Genomic DNA, 25,481 nt, shown 5'->3' on the forward strand with positions numbered 1-25,481 from the left:
GATTCACCTGACCTACATGTCTTTGATTCACCTGACCGACATGTATTTGAGTCACCTGACCTACATGTCTTTGATTCACCTGACCTACGTGTCTTTGATTCACCTGACCGACATGTATTTGAGTCACCTGACCTACATGTCTTTGATTCACCTGACCTACATGTCTTTGATTCACCTGACCGACATGTATTTGAGTCACCTGACCTACATGTCTTTGATTCACCTGACCTACATGTCTTTGATTCACCTGACCGACATCTATTTGAGTCACCTGACGTACGTGTCTTTGATTCACCTGACCTACGTGTCTTTGAGTCACCTGATCTACATGTCTTTGATTCACCTGACCTACATATCTTTGATTCACCTGACCTACGTGTCTTTGATTCACCTGACCGACATGTATTTGATTCACCTGACCTACGTGTCTTTGAGTCACCTGACCTACATGTATTTGATTCACCTGACCGACATGTATTTGATTCACCTGACCTACATGTCTTTGATTCACCTGACCGACATGTCTTTGAGTCACCTGACCTACATGTCTTTGAGTCACCTGATCTACATGTCTTTGAGTCACCTGACCTACATGTCTTTGAGTCACCTGACCTACATGTCTTTGATTCACCTGACCTACATGTCTTTGAGTCACCTGACCTACATGTCTTTGAGTCACCTGATCTACATGTCTTTGAGTCACCTGATCTACATGTCTTTGATTCACCTGACCTACATGTCTTTGATTCACCTGACCGACATGTCTTTCAGTCACCTGACCTACATGTCTTTGAGTCACCTGATCTACATGTCTTTGAGTCACCTGACCTGCATGTCTTCGAGTCACCTGACCTACATGTCTTTGTTTCACCTGACCTACATGTCTTTGAGTCACCTGACCTACATATCTTTGAGTCACCTGACCTACATGTCTTTGGTTCACCTGACCAACATGTCTTTGATTCACCTGACCTACATGTCTTTGAGTCACCTGACCTACATATCTTTGAGTCACCTGACCTACATGTCTTTGGTTCACCTGACCTACATGTCTTTGAGTCACCTGACCTACATGTCTTTGAGTCACCTGACTTACATGTCTTTGATTCACCTGACCTACATGTCTTTGGTTCACCTGACCTACATGTCTTTGGTTCACCTGACCTACATGTCTTTGAGTCACCTGACCTACATGTCTTTCAGTCACCTGACCTACATGTCTTTGAGTCACCTGACCTACATGTCTTTGATTCACCTGACCTACATATCTTTGAGTCACCTGACCTACATGTCTTTGGTTCACCTGACCTACATGTCTTTGAGTCACCTGACCTACATGTCTTTGAGTCACCTGACCTACATGTCTTTCAGTCACCTGACCTACATGTCTTTGGTTCACCTGACCTACATGTCTTTGATTCACCTGACCTACATATCTTTGAGTCACCTGACCTACATGTCTTTGGTTCACCTGACCTACATGTCTTTGAGTCACCTGACCTACATGTATTTGATTCACCTGACCTACATGTCTTTGATTCACCTGACCGACATGTCTTTGAGTCACCTGACCTACATGTCTTTGAGTCACCGGACCTACATGTCTTTGGTTCACCTGACCGACATGTCTTTGAGTCACCTGACCTACATGTCTTTGAGTCACCTGACCTGCATGTCTTCGAGTCACCTGACCTACATGTATTTGGTTCACCTGACCTACATGTCTTTGAGTCACCTGACCTACATGTCTTTGGATTGTGGGAGGAAACCGGAGCCCCCATATTTCATGATGAAGTTATAGCTGGGGCATATTTCATGATGAAGTTCTAGCTGGGCCATACTTTATGCTAAAGTTCAAGCTGGGGAAATTTAATGCTGAAGTTCTAGCTGGGCATATTTAATGTTGAAGTTATAGCTGGGGCATTTTGCATGTTGAAGTTATAGCTGGGCATATCGCATGTTGGAGTTATAGCTGGGGCATTTTGCATGTTGACGTTCTAGCTGGCCATATCGCATGTTGAAATTCTAGCTGGGGCATATTTCATGATGAAATTCTAGCTGGGGCATATTGCATGTGAAGTTCTAGCTGGGGTGTATTTCATGTTGTGGTTACAGCTAGGGCATATTTCATGTTGAAGTTACAGCTGGGGCATATTTCATGCTGAAGGTCTAGCTGGGGCATATTTCATGATGAAGTTCTAGCAGGGGCATATTTCATGATGAAGTTCTAGCAGGGGCATATTTCATATCGAAGTTCTAGCTGGGGCATTTTGCATGTTGAAGTTCTAGCTAAGCATATCTCATGCTGAAGTCATAGCTGGGGCATATTTCATGTTGAAGTTCTAGCTGGGGCATATCTCATGTTGAAGTCATAGCTGGGGCATATTTCATGTTGAAGTTCTAGCTGGGGCATATTTCATGGTGTGGTTACAGCTGGGGCATATTTCATGTTGAAGTTCTAGCTGGGGGCATATTTCATGTTGAAGTTCTAGCTGGGGCATATTTCATGATGAAGTTCTAGCTGGGCCATACTTTAATGTTGAAGTTCAAACTGGGCATATTCCATGTTGAAGTTCTAGCTGGGAAACATATCATTTTGAAGTTACAGCTGGGGCATATTTCATGTTGAAGTTCGAGCTGGGGCAAATTTCATGATGAGGTTCTAGCTGGGGCATATTGCATGTTGAAGTTACAGCTGTGGCATATTTCAAGTTGAAGTTCTAGCTGGGGCATATTTCATGTTGAAGTTCTAGCTGGGGCATATTTCATGATGAAGTTCTAGCAGGGGCATATTTCATGTTGAAGTTCTAGCTGGGGCATATTTCATAATGAAATTCTAGCTGAGGCATATTTCATGTTGAAGTTCTAGCTGGGGCATATTTCATGTTGAAGTTCTAGCTGGGGCATATTTCATGTTGAAGTTCTAGCTGGGGCATATTTCATGATGAAGTTCTAGCAGGGGCATATTTCATGCCGCAGTAGAGGCAGAGGTGTTGTGGCTGGTGGTGTGACTGGTGTTGTGGCTGGTGGTGTGACTGGTGATGTGGCTGGTGGTGTGACTGGTGGTGTGGCTGGTGTTGTGACTGGTGTTGTGGCAGGTCTTGTGACTGGTGTTATGACTAGTGTTGTGGCTGGTGTTAGGATGCTGGCTTAGTTTGACTTTCATCATAACACTTACTAATCGTTCATTCAGACACTCTTACTGTTCACCAGTCACTACCCATGAGTCCTAGTCTAGTCCAGTGTGAGGTCGTGTGGATGTGTGACTTGATGCATGCTCAGTAATCCAGGTAAGAACATCACAGAAGGCTGAATCAGTTCATTAAAGTGATCCCTTCAGACTGAAGAGGTCAGTTAGTTGAGTGATGAAATGTGTGTGTCAATTACGTTGTGTCCAGATGACCTGATTCAACCTTCTGGGATGAGGATGTGTGAGTTTAGTGTAGTTCATCATCTTTGGTGTGTGCTGGAGGTTTTTACCTGCTGGTTGCTGTTGAACGGATTTCCCAGCTCACACAGTAGAATCTGCTTCTCATCAGAGCATTCTACCACTGACCTGTCCTACACACACACACACACACACACACACACACACACACACACTAGACATAGGTTGAGTTGAACCAGAACCAGAACATCAGTGAGGTTCTAGAATGTTCAGATCATAACTGAGGTTCTAGTAGTTGTAGCACACCAGTGTGGTTCTAGTTGTTTTAGATGGAGCGGCACGGCTCAGGAGGTAGAGCGGGTTGTCTAGTAAGTGGAAGGTTGCTGGTTCGATCCCTGTGGCATATCCCTACTAGCTGTTGCAGGCAAGGTCCTGGCAAAGGTCATGCTGTGCAGGACGGTGATGCACTTGACAGAACATCTGCTGCCAGAGTCACAGTGTGGTTTCAGGAAGAACAGAAGTACTGTGGATATGATTTTCACAGTAAGATACAAGTAAATAGACAAGAAAAGTGCCGCGAACAACATCATGCTGAGATTCTTGCTAGAACAAACTGCACGAGTGTAGAAGCCACGGTCACTGAACACCAGCTGTGCTGGCTTGGGCATGTCATCAGGATGCCTCAAGAACGCCTGCCACATCAAGTCCTGTATGGACAGCTTCATCTGGGTCCGCAGGTGGTCAGAAGAAGCGATACAAAGACCAGCTAAAAACATCGCTGAAGAAGTGTTATATCGACCCCTTGAGACTGGAGCAATAGGGCAGGTCATACTCAGGTGCCAACATGAATCTGAAGGAAATCCTAACATGTGGGGTGTCTAAATTATGTGTTTTTATGGGGGATTAAAATATGAGTTTATTTTGTATGCCCCAACTCCACCTTCTCACTTGCCTGGTCTTAACCATCCCTGTGTCCACAGCTTCTGTGGAGAGAACATTCTTAGCACTTGAAAAGGATAAAACTGTACACAAGAAACAACACTGGACAGGCTCGTCTGTCAGCCTTGGCTTAAATCTCAGTTGGGAAAGAACTTCTTATGGAGCTGAAGTCAAAGGACAAACTGCAGAATCCAGCAACTGCACACTTTGTTAAAAAGGATCACAGGATGGACTTTGTTTTCAAGTCATCTTCATTTGGTGAGTATGCAGCTTTTTCAATAATCGGCTGGTTTTCTCTATTTTTATTCTATCTCAAAATTATGCAACTTTTGCTGACATCTGCTGTTCTAATGAGGCATCTGTAAATTATTTTTAGTGTGTTTGTAAACGATTGACCAGACGGATGCAATAGAACCTGGATTACAAGGTTTTCTGGAATCACCTTTGTGTGTTGTGAAGCTAGTTAGGGCAAAGAAACCTTTAATATGCTGAACTTCCATGTGACAGGACTCTGGCTATTACTTTTATAACTATGTTTGATTTTTTTTTTTATTGCCACATGTGGGTCTACTGAAGGCCCAGGGTCCAGGGCCATGGTTTGCCACTGTTTGTTTCAGAATATAAGTGTGGTTCTAGTTGTTTCAGACCACCGATGTGGTTCTAGATGTTTTACAACATCAGTGAGGGTCTAGTTTTTTCAGAACATCAGTGAGATTCTATTTTTTTTCAGAACATCAGTGGGATTCTAGTTTTTTCAGAACATCAGTGAGATTCTAGTTTTTTCAGAACATCATTGAGATTCTAGTTGTTTCTTTCAGAACATCCGTGTAGTTCTAGTTGTTTCAGAATATCAGTGTGGTTCTAGTTGTTTCAGAACATCAGTGTGGTTCTAGTTATTTCAGAACATCACCGAGGTTCTAGTTTGTTTCAGAACACCCGTGTAGTTCTAGTTGTTTCTGAACATAAGTGTGGTTCTACTTTGTTTCAGAACATAAGTGTGGTTTTAGATGTTTCAGAACATCACTGAGGTTCTAGTTTGTTTCAGAACAGCAGTGTGGTTCTAGTTGTTTCAGAATATCATTGTGGTTCTAGTTATTTCAGAACATCACTGAGATTCTAGTTTGTTTCAGAACACCCGTGTGGTTCTAGTTATTTCAGAATATCAGTGTGGTTAGGGTTTGTTTCAGAACATCAGTGTGGTTCTAGATGTTTCAGAACATCACTGAGGTTCTAGTTTGTTTCAGAACATCAGTGTGGCTCTAGGTGTTTCAGAACATCACTGAGGTTCTAGTTTGTTTCAGAACAGTAGTGTGGTTCTAGTTGTTTCAGAATATCATTGTGATTCTAGTTATTTCAGAACATCACTGATGTTCTAGTTTGTTTCAGAACACTCGTGTGTTTCTAGTTGTTTCAGAACATCACTGAGGTTCTAGTTTGTTTCAGAACATCAGTGTGGTTCTAGTTGTTTCAGAATATCATTGTGGTTCTAGTTATTTCAGAACATCAGTGTGGTTCTAGTTTGTTTCAGAACACCCATGTGGTTCTAGTTGTTTCAGAACATCAGTGTGGTTCTAGTTTGTTTCAGAACAGCAGTGTGGTTCTAGTTGTTTCAGAATATCATTGTGGTTCTAGTTATTTCAGAACATCACTGATGTTCTAGTTTGTTTCAGAACACTCGTGTGGTTCTAATTGTTTCAGAACTTCACTGAGGTTCTAGTTTGTTTCAGAACACTTGTGTGGTTCTAGTTGTTTCAGAACATCAGTGTGGTTCTAGTTTGTTTCAGAACATCAGTGTGGTTCTAGATGTTTCAGAACATCACTGAGGTTCTTGTTTGTTTTAGAACATCAGTGTGGCTCTAGTTGTTTCAGAACATCAGTGTGGTTGTAGTTTGTTTCAGAACATCAGTGTGGTTCTAGATGTTTCAGAACATCACCGAGGTTCTAGTTTGTTTCAGAACATCAGCGTGGTTCTAGTTGTTTCAGAATATCATTGTGGTTCTAGTTATTTCAGAATATCACTGAGGTTCTAGTTTGTTTCAGAACATCCGTGTGGTTCTAGTTGTTTCAGAACATCAGTGTGGTTCTACTTTGTTTCAGAACATCAGTGTGGTTCTAGATGTTTCAGAACATCACTGAGGTTCTAGTTTGTTTCAGAACAGCAGTGTGGTTCTAGTTGTTTCAGAATATCATTGTGGTTCTAGTTATTTCAGAACTTCACTGATGTTCTAGTTTGTTTCAGAACACTCGTGTGGTTCTAGTTGTTTCAGAACATCAGTGTTGTTCTAGTTTGTTTCAGAACATCAGTGTGGTTCTAGATGTTTCAGAACATCACTGAGGTTCTAGTTTGTTTCAGAACATCAGTGTGGCTCTATTTGTTTCAGAACATTACTGAGGTTCTAGTTTGTTTCAGAACACCTGTGTGGTTCTAGTTGTTTCAGAACATCAGTGTGGTTCTAGCTTGTTTCAGAACATCAGTGTGGTTCTAGCTTTTTTCAGAACATCACTGAGGTTCTAGTTTGTTTCAGTACATCAGTGTGGCTCTAGTTGTTCAGAACATCAGTGTGGTTCTAGTTGTTTCAGAACGTCAGTGTAGTTCTACTAGTTTCCGATCACCAGTGAGGCTCTAGGTGTTTTAGAAAATCAGTGTGGTTCTAGAGCACTCTGACCTTGGTCCGGACTCCAGAGTATTTCAGAGACAGAGGGATGGAAACTCTCAAAGCTGCACTATGAGCATCCTCTGCCTGTTGCAACGGTAAGGGCAGGTTGGTTACATTGACCACTAGGTACAACTTCTTCACATTGGCATTGTACTGGAACACCTGAATGCCATGATGACTACACACACACACACACACACACACACACACACACACACACACACACACACACACACACACACACACACACACACACACACACACACACACACACACACACACACACACACAGACACACACACAGAAATGAGTAGAATGAAAAGGGAAAACAAAAAAGACAGATAGATGGACTGACAGACAGACAGACGGATAAACGGAAGGGGAGGTTCTTACCGGGGGAGGGGAACCAGCTCTTGATTGGCAAACTGAGCTGTCATCTGGAGGTTACTGTGGCAACGGTTATCAGAGCCACACTCCTTTAAAATGTGAATCTAATAGAGAGAAAGGGGCTTTACAGACACAGACAGATGGAGAGACAGAGTGACAGACATATTCACTGACCGACAGATAGATAGACAGACAGACCTGAGTTCTGCTGGGTTCAGACTGGGTGGGGTTGAGGACTGGTTGGAGGTTTTTGTTCTGTTCTTCCGCCAAAGATCCATTCAGAGAGAAAACGAGTGGTTCCACTTTATCTCTGAGAGGAATCTACACAACAACACAAGACTTCAATACAATACACACACAACACACAAATTTAACCCAATATACAGAATAATATAAAACATTTGATACAATATACACAACATTAATTCAATTCAGTTCAATTCAATGTATTGTCATTCAAACAATGTGCAGGCACATGTTAAAAATGAAATGAGGGCTGGAGCTTCACCAAACAGTGCAAGACAGACACACACAAAAGCAGCAAACACAGTATAAGATATACACTGATGAAGACCACAGCAAACACCGTATAAGATATACACTGATGAAGACCACAGCAAACACAGTATAAGATATACACTGATGAAGACCACAGCAAACACAGTATAAGATATACACTGATGAAGACCACAGCAAACACCGTATAAGATATACACTGATGAAGACCACAGCAAACACAGTATAAGATATACACTGATGAAGACCACATCAAACACAGTATAAGATATATACTGATGAAGACCACAGCAAACACCGTATAAGATATACACTGATGAAGACCACAGCAAACACAGTATAAGATATACACTGATGAAGACCACAGCAAACACAGTATAAGATATACACTGATGAAGACCACATCAAACACAGTATAAGATATACACTGATGAAGACCACAGCAAACACAGTATAAGATATACACTGATGAAGACCACATCAAACACCGTATAAGATATACACTGATGAAGACCACATCAAACACAGTATAAGATATACACTGATGAAGACCACAGCAAACACAGTATAAGATATACACTGATGAAGACCACATCAAACACAGTATAAGATATATACTGATGAAGACCACAGCAAACACCGTATAAGATATACACTGATGAAGACCACAGCAAACACAGTATAAGATATACACTGATGAAGACCACAGCAAACACAGTATAAGATATACACTGATGAAGACCACAGCAAACACCGTATAAGATATACACTGATGAAGACCACAGCAAACACAGTATAAGATATACACTGATGAAGACCACATCAAACACAGTATAAGATATACACTGATGAAGACCACAGCAAACACAGTATAAGATATACACTGATGAAGACCACATCAAACACAGTATAAGATATATACTGATGAAGACCACAGCAAACACCGTATAAGATATACACTGATGAAGACCACAGCAAACACAGTATAAGATATACACTGATGAAGACCACAGCAAACACAGTATAAGATATACACTGATGAAGACCACATCAAACACAGTATAAGATATACACTGATGAAGACCACAGCAAACACAGTATAAGATATACACTGATGAAGACCACATCAAACACCGTATAAGATATACACTGATGAAGACCACATCAAACACAGTATAAGATATACACTGATGAAGACCACAGCAAACACAGTATAAGATATACACTGATGAAGACCACATCAAACACAGTATAAGATATATACTGATGAAGACCACAGCAAACACCGTATAAGATATACACTGATGAAGGCCACAGCAAACACAGTATAAGATATACACTGATGAAGACCACAGCAAACACAGTATAAGATATACACTGATGAAGACCACAGCACAAAAAGTGTAAGATATATACTGATGAAGACCCCAGTAAACACAGTATAAGATATACACTGATGAAGACCACAGCAAACACAGTATAAGATATACACTGATGAAGACCACAGCAAACACCGTATAAGATATACACCGATGAAGACCACAGCACAAAAAGTGTAAGATATATACTGATGAAGACCAAAAGCTAAAAGTAAGTTAAAGAAGAGCACACGTACAAAATATTTAAAAATATCTACAGACATTCAGTGGGTAGCCAGGTTCAGGTGGGCAACAGCTTGTGGAAAGAAGCTGTTTTTGAGCCTGGTACTGCGGGCTCTGAGGCTCCTGTAGCGCCTCCCAGAGCGCAGGAGGGAGAACAGTCCATGGTTGGGGTGGGTGGGATCTCTGCTGATGCCCAGACCCCTTCGAAGGCAGCGTTTGTTATAAATGTCTTTTATGGCTGGGAGCTGGGTACCGGTGATGTGCTGGGCCACCTTGACGACTCGCTGCAGAGCTTTCTGGTCTACTGAGGTACAGTTGCCGTACCACACTGAGATGCAGATGGTCAGGATGCTCTCTATGGTGCAGTGGTAGAAGTTGGTGAGAATTGTGGGGGGTAGACGGGCGCTCCTCAGCCTCCTCAGGAAATGCAGGTGTTGTTGGGCCAATTTAACAAGGGCCTGGGTGTTTAATGTCCAGGAAAGGTCCTCGCTGATGTGGACTCCAAGGAATGTAAAGCTGGAAACACGCTCCACTTCCACCCCATTGATGTGTATGGGGGAGTGGCTGCAGCTTCTAGACCTCCTGAAGTCCACAATCAGCTCCTTTGTCTTCTGCACATTGAGGACAAGATTGTTGGTAGTACACCATGATGTGAGGTGCTGAATCTCGTCTCTGTAGGACATTTCGTCATTGTTGGTGATACGGCCAATGACTGTGGTGTCGTCTGCAAACTTAACTATAACATCTGAGGGGTGAGTTGGCAGGCAGTCGTGGGTGAAGAGGGAGAAAAGGAGGGGGCTCAGAACACAGCCTTGAGGGGCACCTGTGCTGAGGGTCAGGGTGGAGGAGGTGTGGTCACCTAACCTAACAGACTGAGGTCTGTTGGTCAGGAAGTCCAGGGTCCAGTTCCAGAGGGAGGGGTTGAGGCCAAGGGAGAGGAGTTTGGTGGTTAGTTTGGCGGGGATGATAGTGTTGAAGGCAGAGCTGTAATCTATAAACAGCATCCGGATGTATGTGTTGTTAAGTTCAAGGTGGGTCAGAGCAAAGTGCAGGACAGTGGCAATGGCATCCTCAGTAGACCTTTTGGGACGGTAGGTGAACTGATGTGGGTCGAATGTGGGGGGGATAATGTTTTGATGTGAGCCAGAACCAGTCTCTCAAAGCACTTTATGGCAACGGGGTGACTGATATGGGTCGGTAGTCATTCAGACATGTGGATGTTGGTTTCTTGGGGACAGGAATGATACAGGTAGCCTTAAAGCATGCCGGGACTTTAGATTGGGACAGTGAGAGGTTAAATATATACTTAGCACAGAAAGCAAGGAAATGTGTGTTTGGTAGAGTATGTCTTTGTTGTAACGATGCTTCTCGGCAGTACATCTTATAGCGCTGGAAAGCCTGTTTACTTGCCTTTTAAATGGCGCCACATGTGTAAGGAACATGCATTTGTGGGATGAGCAGCAGAGCTGAGTATGTGGGTTGCGCCCATGAAACATTTGCCAGATCTTCTCTGCCAATGCCAAGCAGCTTATTCTAATGTTGCTATTGACTCTTGTGTTGAGCTTCTGGTACCCCAGGTGCTGACCATCAGCTGCCTGATAGAAGATTTACTGCCAAGAGGCATCGTTACACCAAAGACATCATCTACCAAACACACATTTCCTTACTTTCTGTGCTAAGTTCACTTGTGAAGACCTCAGCCAGCTGGTCAGCACATTCCCGCAGGACCCGACCCGGTATGCCGTCCGGTCCGGCACCCTTCCGTGTGTTCACTCTGCGCAGTGATTCTCTGACCTCTGCGACTGGTAGAGTGAGCACCTGGTTTTGTGGGTGGCCGGGGATTTTTGTGGCTGGGTCAGTATTGTCCTTGTCGAAGCGGGCATAGAAATGATTTAGCTCGTCTGGCAGGGAGGCATCATGGACAGATCAGCAGTCAGTTGAGACCGACTGCAGGTATCCCACCCTTATAAACAGCACTGTTGTATAGTAACAAAAAAACCCCCAATTGGTTTCATATGTAAATCTGTAAGTAGAGTTACAATGGCCTTGTGTACTATTCACACAGGACTGGGGAATAGTTGCAATCACAGCACTGTAATAGATGTACCCCCCCCCCCGTTCAGGGATGGTCATTCCCTCTTAACATAGATGGTCTCTTTGACTACCCGTTCAAACCAGCCTTCCTCCCTATCAAGGATGTGCACCACAGAATACAGATCGTCGGATGTCTATTCTGTGATGTGCACATCCTCATCATTGCAAGAGCTTCCGGGAGAGGGTGACTACTGCAACCTACAGAAGCCTCATTGTGTGGGCCAGGGAGTCTTGTTGTAAGTTACAGTAGTCACCTTCTCCCGGAAGCGCGCCCTCGTACTTCGTTAGACCCGCGCTCCTAAGAGGTTTATGAGGATCTGCACACTTCCGGGTCCCACCGCTGCCGCCAACGTAACCGAGCATATTTTCCCCACCCGCTGCGGCATTCGATCCGGCGTTGTACTGCACCACAAGGCGACATCGCTAACCGCTCGACTAAAGGGGACCGCTCGCCCCCCTGAGCGATCAGCCAGCGAGTCTTTTTGTAGGATACAGTATCCTATGGATTGGAGCCGCCGTCCTCCAACATGGCGGATGTGTTGCCGTCACGTGACATGTGACGTAATATGAGAACAAAGTGTTATGAACTTGCTAAAAGTGCAGTCCAGTTATGACAAAGGTATGCACAACATTTCTCCAAGCTGTGCTCGTTTGTAGTGTTTCTTTTGTGAAACTTCACGATAGATGAAACGTTCATGCACTCTATGAGCTGAGCTGCTGCTCTATGAGCTGAGGCTCTATGAGCTGAGCTGCTGCTCTATGAGCTGAGCTGAGGCTCTATGAGCTGAGCTGCTGCTCTATGAGCTGAGGCTCTATGAGCTGAGCTGCTGCTCTATGAGCTGAGCTGAGGCTCTATGAGCTGAGCTGCTGCTCTATGAGCTGAGGCTCTATGAGCTGAGGCCCTATGAGCTGAGGCTCTATGAGCTAAGCTGAGGCTCTATGAGCTGAGCTGAGGCTCTATGAGCTGAGCTGCTGCTCTATGAGCTGAGGCTCTATGAGCTGAGCTGAGGCTCTATGAGCTGAGCTGCTGCTCTATGAGCTGAGGCTCTATGAGCTGAGGCCCTATGAGCTGAGGCTCTATGAGCTGAGCTGAGGCTCTATGAGCTGAGCTGAGGCTCTATGAGCTGAGCTGCTGCTCTATGAGCTGAGGCTCTATGAGCTGAGCTGAGGCTCTATGAGCTGAGCTGCTGCTCTATGAGCTGAGGCTCTATGAGCTGAGCTGAGGCTCTATGAGCTGAGCTGAGGCTCTATGAGCTGAGCTGCTGCTCTATGAGCACAACATCTACATGTTCGTTCGGATTTTGCCAGAGTTGAGTTGTGGCAGAAACAAAGGCCTGCAGCAGCTACCCAGAACTCAGAAGGCCGCTGGGGTTTCTGCACGGCACTATAGCCACACCACAACAACGGGGTCACACACACACACACACACACACACACACACACACACACACACACACACACACACACACACACACACACACACACACACACCTCCACTGGAAACATGTCACAACACGATATACACGATGCTACAACACTCGTTAGATGTGTGTGTGTGTGTGTGTGTGTGTGTGTGTGTGCTTGTGTGTGTGTGTGTGTGTGTGTGTGTGTGTGTGTGTGTGTGTGTGTGTGTGTGTCTTACCACTACTCCCAGCATCAGGGTTGCACAAGGACGTGTGGGCACAGACAGGAAGCCATGGTAAACGTCCTTCCCGTTGCTAAGGAAACGGAGGCGGGAGTTGTGTCGAGTGACGTCCACCTCCACCGTGAAGCGGACCTCTGAGAGACAGAGACACAGGTGTGATGGACACAGTCTGGCCATGACACTGTTGTGGGCTTTACAGTCAGCGTAATGAGTGACACCCCATGTTTAGACCTGTGACTCAGACGACAACCCATGTTTAGACCTGTGACTCAGACGACAACCCATGTTTAGACCTGTGACTCAGATGACACCCCATGTTAGACCTATGACTCAGACGACACCCCATGTTAGACCTATGACTCAGACGACACCCCATGTTTAGACCTGTGACTCAGACGACACCCCATGTTTAGACCTGTGACTCAGACGACACCCCATGTTTAGACCTGTGACTCAGATGACACCCCATGTTTAGACCTGTGACTCAGATGACACCCCATGTTAGACCTGTGACTCAGATGACACCCCATGTTTAGACCTGTGACTCAGATGACACCCCATGTTAGACCTATGACTCAGACGACACCCCATGTTAGACCTATGACTCAGACGACACCCCATGTTTAGACCTGTGACTCAGACGACACCCCATGTTTAGACCTGTGACTCAGACGACACCCCATGTTTAGACCTGTGACTCAGATGACACCCCATGTTTAGACCTGTGACTCAGATGACACCCCATGTTAGACCTGTGACTCAGATGACACCCCATGTTTAGACCTGTGACTCAGATGACACCCCATGTTTAGACCTGTGACTCAGATGACACCCCATGTTTAGACCTGTGACTCAGATGATACCCCATGTTTAGACCTGTGACTCAGACGACACCCCATGTTTAGACCTGTGACTCAGATGACACCCCATGTTTAGACCTGTGACTCAGACGACAACCCATGTTTAGACCTGTGACTCAGATGACACCCCATGTTTAGACCTGTGACTCAGATGACACCCCATGTTTAGACCTGTGACTCAGACGACAACCCATGTTAGACCTGTGACTCAGATGACACCCCATGTTTAGACCTGTGACTCAGACGACAACCCATGTTAGACCTGTGACTCAGACGACACCCCATGTTTAGACCTGTGTCTCAGATGACAACCCATGTTTAGACCTGTGACTCAGACGACACCCCATGTTTAGACCTATGACTCAGATGACAACCCATGTTTAGACCTGTGACTCAGATGACACCCCATGTTTAGACCTGTGACTCAGACGACACCCCATGTTTAGACCTGTGACTCAGATGACACCCCATGTTAGACCTGTGACTCAGATGACACCCCATGTTTAGACCTGTGACTCAGACGACACCCCATGTTAGACCTGTGACTCAGATGACACCCCATGTTTAGACCTGTGACTCAGATGACACCCCATGTTTAGACCTGTGACTCAGATGACACCCCATGTTAGACCTGTGACTCAGATGACACCCCATGTTTAGACCTGTGACTCAGATGACAACCCATGTTTAGACCTGTGACTCAGACGACACCCCATGTTAGACCTGTGACTCAGATGACACCCCATGTTTAGACCTGTGACTCAGACGACACCCCATGTTTAGACCTGTGACTCAGATGACACCCCATGTTAGACCTATGACTCAGACGACACCCCATGTTTAGACCTGTGACTCAGATGACAACCCATGTTTAGACCTGTGACTCAGACGACAACCCATGTTTAGACCTGTGACTCAGATGACACCCCATGTTTAGACCTGTGACTCAGACGACACCCCATGTTTAGACCTGTGACTCAGATGACACCCCATGTTAGACCTGTGACTCAGATGACAGCCCATGTTTAGACCTGTGACTCAGATGACACCCCATGTTTAGACCTGTGACTCAGACGACACCCCATGTTTAGACCTGTGACTCAGACGACAACCCATGTTTAGACCTGTGACTCAGACGACACCCCATGTTAGACCTGTGACTCAGATGACACCCCATGTTAGACCTGTGACTCAGATGACACCCCATGTTTAGACCTGTGACTCAGATGACACCCCATGTTTAGACCTGTGACTCAGACGACAACCCATGTTTAGACCTGTGACTCAGACGACACCCCATGTTAGACCTATGACTCAGACGACACCCCATGTTAGACCTATGACTCAGACGACACCCCATGTTTAGACCTGTGACTCAGATGACACCCCATGTTTAGACCTGTGACTCAGACGACACCCCATGTTTAGACCTGTGACTCAGACGACACCCCATGTTTAGACCTGTGACTCAGACGACACCCCATGTTTAGACCTGTGACTCAGACGACACCCCATGTTAGACCTGTGACTCAGATGACACCCCATGTTTAGACCTGTGACTCAGACGACAACCCATGTTTAGACCTGTGACTCAGACGACACCCCATGTTTAGACCTGTGACTCAGACGACACCCCATGTTTAGACCTGTGACTCAGACGACACCCCATGTTTAGACCTGTGACTCAGACGACACCCCATGTTTAGACCTGTGACTCAGACGACACCCCATGTTTAGACCTGTGACTCAGATGACACCCCATGTTTAGACCTGTGACTCAGATGACAGCCTATGTTTAGACCTGTGACTCAGACGACACCCCATGTTTAGACCTGTGACTCAGATGACAACCCATGTTTAGACCTGTGACTCAGACGACACCCCATGTTTAGACCTGTGACTCAGACGACACCCCATGTTTAGACCTGTGACTCAGACGACACCCCATGTTTAGACCTGTGACTCAGATGACACCCCATGTTTAGACCTGTGACTCAGATGACAGCCTATGTTTAGACCTGTGACTCAGACGACACCCCATGTTTAGACCTGTGACTCAGATGACAACCCATGTTTAGACCTGTGACTCAGACGACACCCCATGTTTAGACCTGTGACTCAGACGACACCCCATGTTTAGACCTGTGACTCAGACGACACCCCATGTTTAGACCTGTGACTCAGATGACACCCCATGTTAGACCTGTGACTCAGACGACACCCCATGTTTAGACCTGTGACTCAGATGACAGCCTATGTTTAGACCTGTGACTCAGATGACACCCCATGTTTAGACCTGTGACTCAGACGACACCCCATGTTTAGACCTGTGACTCAGATGACACCCCATGTTTAGACCTGTGACTCAGATGACACCCCATGTTTAGACCTGTGACTCAGACGACACCCCATGTTTAGACCTGTGACTCAGACGACACCCCATGTTTAGACCTGTGACTCAGATGACACCCCATGTTTAGACCTGTGACTCAGACGACACCCCATGTTTAGACCTGTGACTCAGATGACAGCCCATGTTTAGACCTATGACTCGGATGACACCCCATGTTTAGACCTGTGACTCAGATGACACCCCATGTTTAGACCTGTGACTCAGACGACACCCCATGTTTAGACCTGTGACTCAGACGACACCCCATGTTTAGACCTATGACTCAGACGACACCCCATGTTTAGACCTGTGACTCAGATGACAGCCTATGTTTAGACCTGTGACTCAGATGACACCCCATGTTTAGACCTGTGACTCAGACGACACCCCATGTTTAGACCTGTGACTCAGACGACACCCCATGTTTAGACCTGTGACTCAGACGACACCCCATGTTTAGACCTGTGACTCAGACGACACCCCATGTTTAGACCTGTGACTCAGACGACAGCCTATGTTTAGAGCTGTGACTCAGATGACACCCCATGTTTAGACCTGTGACTCAGACGACACCCCATGTTTAGACCTGTGACTCAGATGACACCCCATGTTTAGACCTATGACTCAGATGACACCCCATGTTTAGACCTGTGACTCAGACGACACCCCATGTTTAGACCTGTGACTCAGACGACACCCCATGTTTAGACCTGTGACTCAGATGACACCCCATGTTTAGACCTGTGACTCAGACGACACCCCATGTTTAGACCTGTGACTCAGATGACAGCCCATGTTTAGACCTATGACTCAGATGACACCCCATGTTTAGACCTGTGACTCAGATGACACCCCATGTTTAGACCTGTGACTCAGACGACACCCCATGTTTAGACCTGTGACTCAGACGACACCCCATGTTTAGACCTGTGACTCAGACGACACCCCATGTTTAGACCTGTGACTCAGATGATACCCCATGTTTAGACCTGTGACTCAGACGACACCCCATGTTTAGACCTGTGACTCAGATGACACCCCATGTTTAGACCTGTGACTCAGACGACACCCCATGTTTAGACCTGTGACTCAGATGACACCCCATGTTTAGACCTGACAGAGGACACGTGGACAGTAACAGAGGACACATGGACAGTAACAGAGGACACGTGGGCAGTGACAGAGGACACGTGGACAGTAACAGAGGACACGTGGACAGTAACAGAGGACATGTGGGCATTGACAGAGGACACGTGGACAGTAACAGAGGACACGTGGGCAGTGACAGGGGACACGTGGACAGTGACAGTGGACATGTGGGCAGTGACAGGGGACACGTGGACAGCAACAGAGGACACGTGGGCAGTAGGTTCTGAATGTTCAGTAAACAAGGACGACAGAATAATTATCTACTCATATATTTTCGTCGTGTGTGTGTGTGTGTGTGGTGTTAGTGTGTGTGTGTGTTAGTTAGTGTAGATAGCGGGACCGAAAACTAAAGCACTTATGATCCTAATTCTTTTTGGAGGTGGTAGGTATTGTCTCAGAGAGTAGGGGAAAAATCCCAGAAAATTAAAATTATGCATAATTATGCATATGCAAAATGTGCATTTTTCTAAAAATGGCTAAGAACCACTTTTCTTGGCATTTCAGATGATTCTGAGCATCTCTGATTTTTTCACCTATATATAAAAAAAATTTCTGGGACTTAGAAATGTTTTGGCATTATGCAAAATATATGCATTTTTTAAAAAATGCACTTATGATCCTAATTTTTTTGGGGAGGTGGTAGGTATTGTTCCAGAGAGGATCAGAAAAATAGCAGAACATTAAAATAATTATGCAAAATATGCATTTTCTAAAAATGGCTTAAAACCACTTTTCTCGGCATTTCAGATGATTCTGAGCATTTGGGGAGAGGGAGTTGGAGTTGGGGGGAGGGGTTTAGGGGCAGGGGGAAGGCGGTTAGCTGGCAGGATGAAGAGGAGGGAGATTTAGACGGGTGGAGAACCAAACCGCTACATTGTAGCGGGGTTCTTCTAGTGACCATTATATTTTTATACGATGTACAAATACTCATACAAATACACAACTCATACAAATACACAACTCGTACAAATTAACAAACGACTCCCAACAAACGCTTACACCACTGTGTGTGTGTGTGTGCGCGCGTGTGTTGGGGGTCCATCTGTGTGTGTGTGTGTGTGTGTGTGTGTGTGTGTGTGAGTGCACCTAGGTAACAACATCAATCTCTGTAATGTTATTTATGGTTTTGAGAGGGAGGACACACACACACACACACACACACACACACACACACACACACACACACACACACACACACACACTGAATGTTTGTAATAAAATGACATCATTTCGTGTCCTTGTGTGTTCCCTTGTCCTTGTCTGGTGTGTGTGTGTGTGTGTGTGTGTGTGTGTGTGTGTGTGTGTTACTTTCTAGGGTACTAATTTATTTGGGGTTTTTTAGTCCTTTCCACCTCGATGATTAACAGTCAGCACTAACAGCTAGTTTGGCAAACATCAGCTAACGTGGACCTTCTGCACTGTAACATATCTACTGATCAATAATAATAATAATAATAATAATAATAGTCATTACATTTATAAAACATCATCTTCTGTACTGTAACATATCTAATGATCAATAATGATAATAATAATAATAATAGTCATTACATTTATAAAACATCATCTTCTGTACTGTAACATATCTACTGATCAATAATAATAATAATAATAATAATAATAATAGTCATTACATTTATAAAACATCATCTTCTGTACTGTAACATATCTACTGATCAATAATACTATATTATGCCGTTCATATGTTATGCTGTTCATATGTTATGCTGCTCATACTATATTATGCCGTTCATATGTTATGCTGTTCATATGTTATGCTGCTCATACTATATTATGCTGTTCATATGTTATGCTGCTCATACTATATTATGCCGTTCATATGTTATGCTGCTCATACTATATTATGCCGTTCATATGTTATGCTGCTCATACTATATTATGCTGTGCATATGTTATGCTGTTCATACTATATTATGCTGTGCATATGTTATGCTGCTCATACTATATTATGCCGTTCATATGTTATGCTGCTCATACTATATTATGCTGTGCATATGTTATGCTGCTCATACTATATTATGCCGTGCATATGTTATGCTGCTCATACTATATTATGCTGTTCATATGTTATGCTGCTCATACTATATTATGCTGTGCATATGTTATGCTGCTCATACTATATTATGCCGTTCATATGTTATGCTGCTCATACTATATTATGCCGTTCATATGTTATGCTGTTCATACTATATTATGCTGTTCATATGTTATGCTGCTCATACTATATTATGCCGTTCATATGTTATGCTGCTCATACTATATTATGCCGTTCATATGTTATGCTGCTCATACTATATTATGCTGTTCATATGTTATGCTGCTCATACTATATTATGCCGTTCATATGTTATGCTGCTCATACTATATTATGCCGTTCATATGTTATGCTGTTCATACTATATTATGCCGTGCATATGTTATGCTGCTCATACTATATTATGCTGTTCATATGTTATGCTGCTCATACTATATTATGCTGTGCATATGTTATGCTGCTCATACTATATTATGCTGTGCATATGTTATGCTGCTCATACTATATTATGCTGTTCATATGTTATGCTGCTCATACTATATTATGCTGTGCATATGTTATGCTGTTCATACTATATTATGCTGTGCATATGTTATGCTGCTCATACTATATTATGCCGTTCATATGTTATGCTGCTCATACTATATTATGCTGTGCATATGTTATGCTGCTCATACTATATTATGCTGTGCATATGTTATGCTGCTCATACTATATTATGCTGTTCATATGTTATGCTGCTCATACTATATTATGCTGTGCATATGTTATGCTGCTCATACTATATTATGCTGTTCATATGTTATGCTGCTCATACTATATTATGCTGTTCATATGTTATGCTGCTCATACTATATTATGCCGTTCATATGTTATGCTGCTCATACTATATTATGCCGTTCATATGTTATGCTGCTCATACTATATTATGCTGTTCATATGTTATGCTGCTCATACTATATTATGCCGTTCATATGTTATGCTGCTCATACTATATTATGCCGTTCATATGTTATGCTGCTCATACTATATTATGCCGTTCATATGTTATGCTGCTCATACTATATTATGCCGTTCATATGTTATGCTGCTCATACTATATTATGCCGTTCATATGTTATGCTGCTCATACTATATTATGCTGTTCATATGTTATGCTGCTCATACTATATTATGCCGTTCATATGTTATGCTGCTCATACTATATTATGCTGTGCATATGTTATGCTGGAGGGACTACATATCTAATCTGGCCAGGGAACCCCTTGGGATCCCCCAGGAGGAGCTGGAGGGCGTTGCTGGGGAGAGGGACGTCTGGAGTGCCCTACTTAGTTTACTGCCACCGCGACCCGACCCCGGAGAAGCGGCTGAAGATGAGATGATGAGATGATGAGATGATGAGATGATGAGATGGGGCATTCCAGAGCGAGCTTTGAATCCTTACAAGAAAAAAACAAAAACAACACATGGTCTGGAATGAAATGATTTCTATCGATACCTTCAAATTTGGCATCATTTGAACCAAAATCTATATCCACAACATGTAGTAAGATTATCTCTAGAATTTACATGCCATTCTCCAGTCCAAGTCTGAGAACACACTGTACATAAAAGAGAAGTGGGAGAAGGGGAATTTTCATATTTCAGAAGAGGGCTGTCGAAGATTATGTCAAACTCAATGGAATTCAACTAGTTCAACTACATGGCGAAAATTTTGTTGGAAAAATGTTGTACTGTTTTTATTATGCCCCTGCAAAAACGACACCAGGAAGCGCTGGAACATGTTGGACACTATGTGGGATAAATGACGCCAATCACTCCCATAATTCTTTGGAATTGCTTGATTATTGTCCCTTATTGACAGGAAATCCATACACATATTAATAATGTATTTGGAGTCAACGTTCCTTTTAGATGTGATATTGTATACACGGGTGACATCTCATTTGAAGGGTGGAATACCAGTGATAAGAAACGGCTGCAAATACTTCCGGCAGCAGCAAGCAAACAGGCTGTGATGAGGACATGGCTAAAACCAGAGCCACCCACCACTGACGACGGGACAGAAATAGTGTATGAATACACGTTATGGAAAGGTTGTAATTTTCCCTCAAAGTGCTAAAAGAAAAATGTTGTCGTGTCTGGACCAAGTGGGCCGAGTACGTTAAGCCATATGGTCAGATTTCAGCCGATTTGACAGGTTAGACACTAAGGAAGGAGAAAAGGACTTGTACCGATTGGCTAGACAGAGGGACCGAGCTGGGAAGGGTGTGCAGCAAGTTAGGGCGATCAAGGATAGAGATGGAAATGTGCTGACAAGTGAGGAGAGTGTGCTGAGAAGGAGGAAGGAGTACTTTGAGGGGCTGATGAATGAAGAAGATGAGAGAGAGAGAAGGTTGGATGATGTAGGGATAGTGAATCAGGAAGTTCAGTGGATTAGCAAGGAGGAAGTGAGGGCAGCTATGAAGAGGATGAAGAGTGGAAAGGCAGTTGGTCCTGATGACATACCTGTGGAGGCATGGAGGTGTTTAGGAGAGATGGCAGTGGAGTTTTTAACTAGATTGTTTAACACAATCCTGGAAAGTGAGAGGAGGCCTGAGGAGTGGAGAAGAAGCATACTGGTACCGATTTTCAAGAACAAGGGCGATGTGCAGAACTGTAACAACTACAGAGGTATAAAGTTGATCAGCCACAGCATGAAGATATGGGAAAGAGTAATAGAAGCTAGGTTAAGAGGAGAGGTGATGATCAGCAGCAGCAGTATGGGTTCATGCCAGGAAAGAGCACCACAGATGTGATGTTTGCTTTGAGAATGTTGATTGAGAAGTATAGAGAAGGACAGAAGGAGTTGCATTGTGTCTTTGTAGATTTAGAGAAAGCTTATGACAGAGTGCCGAAAGAGGAGGTGTGGTATTGTATGAGGAAGTCAGGAGTTGCAGAGAAGTATGTAGGAGTGGTGCAGGATACGTATGAGGGCAGTGTGACAATGGTGAGGTGTGCGGTTGGAATGACAGATGGGTTCAAGGTGGAGGTGGGATTACATCAAGGATCGGCTCTGAGCCCTTTCTTGTTTGCAGTGGTGATGGACAGGTTGACGGACAAGATCAGGCAGGAGTCTCCATGGATGATGATGTTCGCAGATGACACTGTGAGCTGTAGCGAGAGTAGGGTGCAGGTTGAGGAGAGCCTGGAGAGGTGGAGGTATGCACTGGAGAGGTGGAGGTATGCACTGGAGAGGTGGAGGTATGCACTGGAGGGAAGAGGAATGAAAGTCAGTAGGAGCAAGACGGAATACCTATGCGTGCATGAGAGGGAGGACAGTGGAATGGTCAGGATGCAAGGAGTAGAGGTGACAAAGGCATTTGAGTTTAAATACTTGGGGTCAAGTGTCCAAAGTAATGGGGAATGCAGGAGAGAGGTGAAGAAGAGAGTGCAGGCAGGGTGGAGTGGGTGGAGAAGAGTGTCAGGAGTGATGTGTGACAGAAGGGTACCAGCAAGAGTTAAAGGGAAGGTTTAAAAGATGGTAGTGAGACCAGCTATGTTGTATGGTTTGGAGACAGTGGTGCTGATGAAAAGACAGGAGGTGGAGCTGGAGGTGGCAGAGATGAAGATGATAAGATTTTCACTGGGAGTGATGAAGAAGGACAGGATTAGGAACGAGTACATTAGAGGGACAGCTCAGGTTGGACGGTTTGGAGACAAAGCAAGAGAGACCAGATGGAGATGGTGTGGACATGTGTGGAGGAGAGATGCTGGGTATACTGGGAGAAGGATGCTGAATATGGAGCTGTCAGGGAAGAGGAGAAGAGGAAGGCCAAAGAGGAGGTTTATGGATGTGGTGAGGGAGGACATGCAGGTGGCTGGTGTGACAGAGGAAGATGCAGAGGACAGGAAGAGATGGAAACGGATGATCCACTGTGGCGCCCCCTAACGGGAGCAGCCGAAAGTAGTAGTAGTAGTAGAAATTCTGGATACATGTGTTTTTGTAGTTTTTGCTGTTTATATATATATATATATATACACGTATATATATATATATATATATATATACACACACACACACACACACACACACACACACGTATATATGTGTATATATATGTATAGCAGCGGCAGTTCCTAACCCTAACCCATAAACACATGTATCCAACATATAAAAAAAAAATCTCTGTCCAAGACAGCGAACGCCAGGATGACTGTCGGAACCGCCGGTCTGCATTGGCTAGCAGTTAGCTTAGCCTGCCCCGCTTCCGTGTCCTTTTAGATGATGTCATCGTTTTCAAGACAGGTCACCAGTGAAATGCATCGTGATTCGCTGAAACACACTTGGGGAAGACGGAATGCATTTGTGTTCTGTTGTCTTTTAAGTGCACTCAGGGGCGGATCTACAGGGTGGCAACAGGGGTGGCTCCGCCCCTGTTGCCACCCCATTTATAAATCAGATAATGTGTTTTTAAAGTATATTTTATGTACATGCATGGTGAAGGTCAATGAGACCCGCACCAAACTCATGTCAAACAGTTGCCACCCTGTAGAATCCCCCCTCCCCCTCACAGGCGCGGATCTACAGGGTGGCAACAGGGGTGGCAGCTGCCACCTCTGGGACACAATCTTGCCACCCCAGGAAAAACTCTCTAGATTCACCACTGAGTGGACTTCACCCGTTTTAGCCTCTTAGCCTCCATGTGGACCACCAGAAGGTTTCTGAAGTTGCACCTCAGACCGTGACAACAGCTGATGGCCTGAGCGAGGGGAGCGACGTGGATGCCGAGTACAGCAGCTACTCTGAGGATGAACACGACGACGACTCTGGAGACTGTGATGCGACTGCTGACCTGCTAGCCAAGGCTCGGAGGCTGAGAGACAGGTGTCATGAGGTGGGGGGTTTCGGTGAGTTTGCCAGATTTTTGTTTTTTAAATGTTAATGAGCATTAGGGCAAAGGTAATAATGTCCAAGTAAAGCCACAGGTTTAAGCTCCCAGATGGTCTTCATGACATGTTTCTATCTGCTACACAGGCTTAGAAACAGAAGTCTAGTGAACGCTGACAAAGTCTGGGGCGGCACCGTGGCCCAGTGGTCAGCACTGCTGCCTCACAGCAAGAAGGTCCTGGGTTCGAACGTCCCAGGGCCTTTTGTGTGGCGTTTGCATGTTCTCCCCGTGTCTACGTGGGTTTCCTCCCACCACCAAAAATACATGCATGTTAGGGTTGATACTCCTGCCTGTGCCCCTGAGCAAGGCAGTGGAAAGAAGAAGTGGAGTTGGTCCCCAGCTGCCCACTGCTGCTGCACATCAGGATGGTTACATGCAGACAACACACTCACTGTAACCGGACAAGTGCACAATGCCAGAAGGAAGTGGCTCGGTTTCACTGAGGAGGCTGTCTACGCTTGTTTACTGGGCGCCTGGGGTCTGCAAAAGAACCAGAGGGGCGCAAGGCGGATCCTTCAGCCAGCTTCTGAGTGTCGTTTGCAACACACACGTGTTCGGAACGCCACAAATCACAACCATCAGCTGAGCCACGCAGTGCAGCCCGCGAGCAGGTCATCTGCGTTCACACGTCACGTCCGCTTTATTGGTACAGCCCAGTGTCACACATTACACATGTGCGTCAAGGGCTTCACAGCAACACAACTTCCTGTCCTTAGACCCTCACATCGGATAAGGAACAACTCCCTAAAGCCTTTAACAGGGAGCACCCTCGGGGAGAGCACCGGAGGAGGACCTCTCTCCCAAGACGCACAACGTGCCATGATGTTGTGTTTACACAATTTACACAACACAACACGGAAAGGGGA

General features: G+C 44.8%; 1 protein-coding gene across 1 annotated transcript in view; it reads right to left on the reverse strand.

Annotated features, from left to right (window-relative positions):
* LOC130119133 (integrin alpha-3-like) overlaps window positions 1-25,481 on the reverse strand; it is a 143,917-nt gene that overhangs the window by 38,427 nt on the left and 80,009 nt on the right. Inside the window, exons 16-19 of the mRNA XM_056287550.1 lie at window positions 13,225-13,361; window positions 7,570-7,692; window positions 7,378-7,475; window positions 6,994-7,162 (exon numbers count right to left, since the gene is read on the reverse strand). Coding sequence (XP_056143525.1) covers window positions 6,994-7,162; window positions 7,378-7,475; window positions 7,570-7,692; window positions 13,225-13,361 — 527 coding nt within the window. The remainder of the gene's footprint in view (window positions 1-6,993; window positions 7,163-7,377; window positions 7,476-7,569; window positions 7,693-13,224; window positions 13,362-25,481) is intronic.

This window comes from Lampris incognitus, chromosome 10 (assembly GCF_029633865.1).
Source record: "Lampris incognitus isolate fLamInc1 chromosome 10, fLamInc1.hap2, whole genome shotgun sequence".
NCBI lineage: Eukaryota > Metazoa > Chordata > Actinopteri > Lampriformes > Lampridae > Lampris > Lampris incognitus.